Source organism: Nicotiana attenuata, unplaced genomic scaffold (genome assembly GCF_001879085.1).
Source record: "Nicotiana attenuata strain UT unplaced genomic scaffold, NIATTr2, whole genome shotgun sequence".
In the NCBI taxonomy this organism is placed as follows: Eukaryota; Viridiplantae; Streptophyta; class Magnoliopsida; order Solanales; family Solanaceae; genus Nicotiana; species Nicotiana attenuata.
Window position 1 is genome coordinate 98404 of NW_017671834.1, and position 4349 is coordinate 102752.

At 36.9% G+C, this 4349-nt stretch overlaps 1 protein-coding gene across 2 annotated transcripts in view; it reads left to right on the forward strand.

The window, feature by feature from the left end:
- The first annotated feature begins 804 nt into the window (after window positions 1–804).
- Window positions 805–4349, forward strand: part of LOC109210467 — a 9464-nt gene continuing 5919 nt past the window's right edge. Inside the window, exons 1-2 of one of the 2 annotated variants that reach the window (XM_019373888.1) lie at window positions 805–1131; window positions 3648–3689. In XM_019373888.1, coding sequence (XP_019229433.1) covers window positions 1012–1131; window positions 3648–3689 — 162 coding nt within the window. In that variant the 5' untranslated portion in view covers window positions 805–1011. The remainder of the gene's footprint in view (window positions 1132–3647; window positions 3690–4349) is intronic. The other variant, XM_019373887.1, reaches the window with a different exon arrangement.

Below are 4349 nucleotides of genomic sequence, written 5' to 3' on the forward strand. Positions count from 1 at the left end.
TTACTTACAGCAATACAGATAAATAACACATGGCTTAGGACGGGTACAACTCTAAGGTCCATGCTTATAGGCCCATTACCTAAATCACATGACACTCACACAGTTTCTACTATTCTTAATAATAATACTTGGGACTGGAAGAATTTCAGTTTTGAAATTCCTAATGAGATAGCAACAATTATAAATAGGCAATATATATCCATCTATGCTCAACAACATGATCAACTCCAATGGGGCCTAACGACTAATAAAAATTTCACTGTGCAAACAATGTACAAAGAACTTATTGATAATAGCAATTACTCAATTGCCTCTTGCATTGATTTCAAATGGTTATGGAAACTGCCTGTGCAACCAAAGATTAGAACTTCTTATGGTTGGTTCTCCATAACAGACTACCGGCCCTACAATATCTAAATTACATAGGCATTCCAATAAGTTCCATTTGCTCAAAATGCCATGCTAGCCATGAATCGATAAGTCATATTCTTCTCCACTGCTCTTGTGCAGAACATTACTGGGATGTCATTCGTTTACAAAAAATAACCAAAAATATACCACCAAATTCTACCCCTATCCATTGGTTGAAAAAGCTAAGTGAACTCTAAAACTTTTTTAGCTACAAGTCTTTGGCACCTTTGGACTACTCGTAATAAATAAATTTTTGAGCATAAAGACCAACAGTAGCAAAACAAAAGTCCAACTTTGTTACTTTTACTTTTACATTAAGGAAAGAAAGAGAATTAATACAGTTGACCCGGAAAAGGTCCGACGAGCACTAGCGGGTCGCTGGGATTTAACACAACCAATTAAAACCACACGCATAGAATAAAAACAGAAATTGAAAGAAAAAAGAAGAAACAATTTCAGTTTTCATCTGAAGTCGGCGTAGAAGAAAAACATCAAAGGTTTTGGATTCTGTTATGGACATAGCATGTTTCGTCGGCTCTTTTTGCTGTTTATTTCAGTGATCACAATTTTGGGGTGAATTTTGTCAAAGCTAATCAAAAAATGGGTAATGAAAAAGCCGGTAAAGACAATGGCGAAAAACATTACGAAGAAAAAGAGGAGATGAGACTTTGGGGTATTTTTGTTTTTGCGTTAATTGGAGCTACTGCCACCACCTTTGCTGTAAGTTCTTAACCATGTCACTTTTATGCTTTTGATACTTTTTTTCATTAATTTGTATTTGGGTATTGGTGAAATTCAGTGGTTTTGTGTAAAGTTCTGTGCTTTATTGAGTAATATTGAGATAATGCAATAAATTGGGCATATAGGGCAAATGGGGTTGCGTTTATTGTTGTGTGAGTTGATATTTTAGGTGGGGGTGGAAGAACCAAAGTTTATGATTGATCAAACTGGGAAGGAAAGAAGATTGGGATATTTAGGTTAGCTATGTTTTAGGATCAGTTATAAGTAAATTTATGCCTTGCTTGATTTCAAAATTAGCAGTAATTCCGCCAATATGATTGTTTATCTATTCAGAAAACACAGTGATGTATTTGCTAACGAGCTGATGTGCTGCAGCTTAGGGAACGGCGATCATTCTGTTAATTCTTTTTCTTTCGTTTTTTTTTAGGGGCGGGGGGGGGGTTGTGTGGGTGTGTGTGTGCTCAATAACTTGTAAATTTTCTGAAGTCCTAAAGGGACTATTGAATGGAAAGGAAGATACAACAGAAATCAAGTCTTGCAGAGGGCTAAATGTACTTTGTTACCAAAGGAGTTATCTCGAACAATGAAATTCAGTTTAAGAATTGGCTTAGGCAAATCCTCAAATTATCTACTGTTTATGAACTTCTGTAAAAGCAGAGAGTCCTACCGCATATAGTACTGGTGCCCCGATTTGCAATAAGCATAATTGTCCATTACTTAATTTTGTAAACAGAATGACACGTTCATTACTCGGTTAGGAGCCAAGGAGGTTAGGCATTATTTTTACCCCATTAAATCCACGTAACTCTAAGGTAATCTCTTTGAAATCTTGGAAGAATTAAGGAAACATGTGATTTATGGTGGAGAGGAAAGTGTCTCTCTTTGGAGGGGGGAAGGATTAGTGATAAAGAGCTGAGATATTTTTATTTTGGCACTAATAGGGAAACTGGTTCTTGCACATAGAGACATTATCGAGAATAGTGATTGTGGCTAAACACAGAATATGAGGCAATGGAAGATGAAGATTTTCAAATGACGGTACGAATTCTCATGGTGTAAGTTTGTGGAAAGAGATTATGATGGAAAAAACATGATTTTACAAAGTTCATCAGGCTCATTGTCAGGACAATGGCCCTTATTGAAAAAATGTTGGGTAGGACTACCATATACATTTTTGGTTGGATAAGTTGTCTGGAGACCTTGAAGCATGCATATCCTCGTGTGTTTTCCATTTCTAACGATAGATTGAGTAATATATTTGAGTTTATCACGAGAAATATGTAGAAAATATTCCAGGAATTATTTTCGAAAGAGCCACCTAGTATTGGGAATGAGAAGAAGTGGTGGAGTTCGTCCAAAGGATTTATACATAGTTACTAAAGTGTGGGAGATAAGGAGGATAGAATAGAGTGGAGAGCTTTGGATACTTGCTTGTATTGATTAAAATCATATATTATAGACAGGGGGGAACGGGAATCAAGGTGAAAGAAGATATGGATATATAAGTTCTTATCAGAAGAAAAAAGGGAAGATATGGATATAAAAACAGATGTGAACACCTTACTAGTCCCCCCCCCCCCCCCCCCCCAAAAAGAAAGATGCTTACACCTTTATGCATTGCAACTCAGTATTTTTTTTTTGATGAAGTAAGATAATTTCATTAAATGGCATCAAGAAGATGCATAGCAAAAATATACAACAAAAGTGTGGCTGCTCATATACAAAAACTTACATAACTAATGAGCATACACAATCCCAAAAAGATTCAAAGCTAGTTACAGGGGCCTGGTTTAACCAAGTAAATAAATTGACTAGACAAGTTGCTTTAAGAGAGTGATTAGGAGTTGAAATCCCATCAAAACATCTGCGATTTCTCTCATTCCAGATGCACCAAAAAATTGTAGCAGGCACCATTTGCCAAGTTTTTTTGATGGATTTCCCAACTCTCCATGAGCACCAGCTCTCGTAAGCATCCTTGATACTGCAAGGCATGACCCAAGCAAGTCCAAAAACTGATAAAAACATGTTCCATATGTCAGCTGCTACCGTGCATTGAAGAAACAGATGTCTCACATTCTCAGATTCCTCCTGGCACATAAAACATCTGTTCACTGTCGGAATGCTTCTTCTACTGAGGTTGTCTTGAGTAAGGCAGGCTTCATGCAGGCTTGTCCAGATAAAACCAATTACTTTTATAGGGAGTTTGGTATTTTTATAAACGAGAGGATATGATTCAGTGACTTTTAACATATTTTTCTCTTGGATACTTATAATAATGGATTCTACAAATTGAAGTTGAGTAGGTCAGATACTTTTATACCCAAGGCTAATTGGTGTGGGTCGTTTCTGCTTCTGACAGCTTTTAACTTTCGTGTTCTGTATGCTGTTGGAACAAATGAAAAGTTTTAACAGGAGTTTGTAGCTTTGCTTGCTTCCTCCTTTTTTCTCCCTGGGTTGCTGTTGATTCTTAACTCACAGCCTGAGAAATTTGGCAGGTTACACAATTACGAAGTACTGTGGATTATGTCTACTCTCAGGTAATGAGCGTCTTTATTCAATCTCATTTTGGATAAATGTGAAATTTTAGTGTACTCTGGAGTTACCTTACCTGCATTCGGTCTAAGTTCCATGCAACTTGAGCTATTTTCCTTTTGCATGCATAGTCATATTGAGCAAACCTTTGCTTCGTTTCTTTGAGGGACTCTTATCTGGTTTTTTTGTCTTTTCCTAGTAATCGTTGATGTAGCACCAAATAGAAGATGGAAAATCAGGGGAAGGAATGAGAAAAAGAGAAAATGTGAGTAGAACCGGGTCGGGTGGGGGGTGGGGGGGGGGAGAGCGAGAACGGAGCAGGAAGAAGGGGATAAATTGAAAATTCTCAACAAAAAAAAAAAAATCCTTCTCAAAGAAGATGATAGACTGAAGTATTCTAATAGCCAATCAATTTATAGACTATTATTATAGTCTCTCGACAGAAGGATCCTATTTATATAATAGGAAACACTGCACAAGTCAAAAAACCTAATTCCCTAACTAAAGATAAGACTATCTCTAACTAAAAGATAAGACCTTTCAATGAAAACTCAGTATTTCAAACTCATAAATAAATTATGTATGTTAGAGTCCCACATTGGTTGAGGGATAGGTTATGGTCTCCTTTAAATGGTCTTTGGGAACTCCCCCCCCCCCCCCCCCCC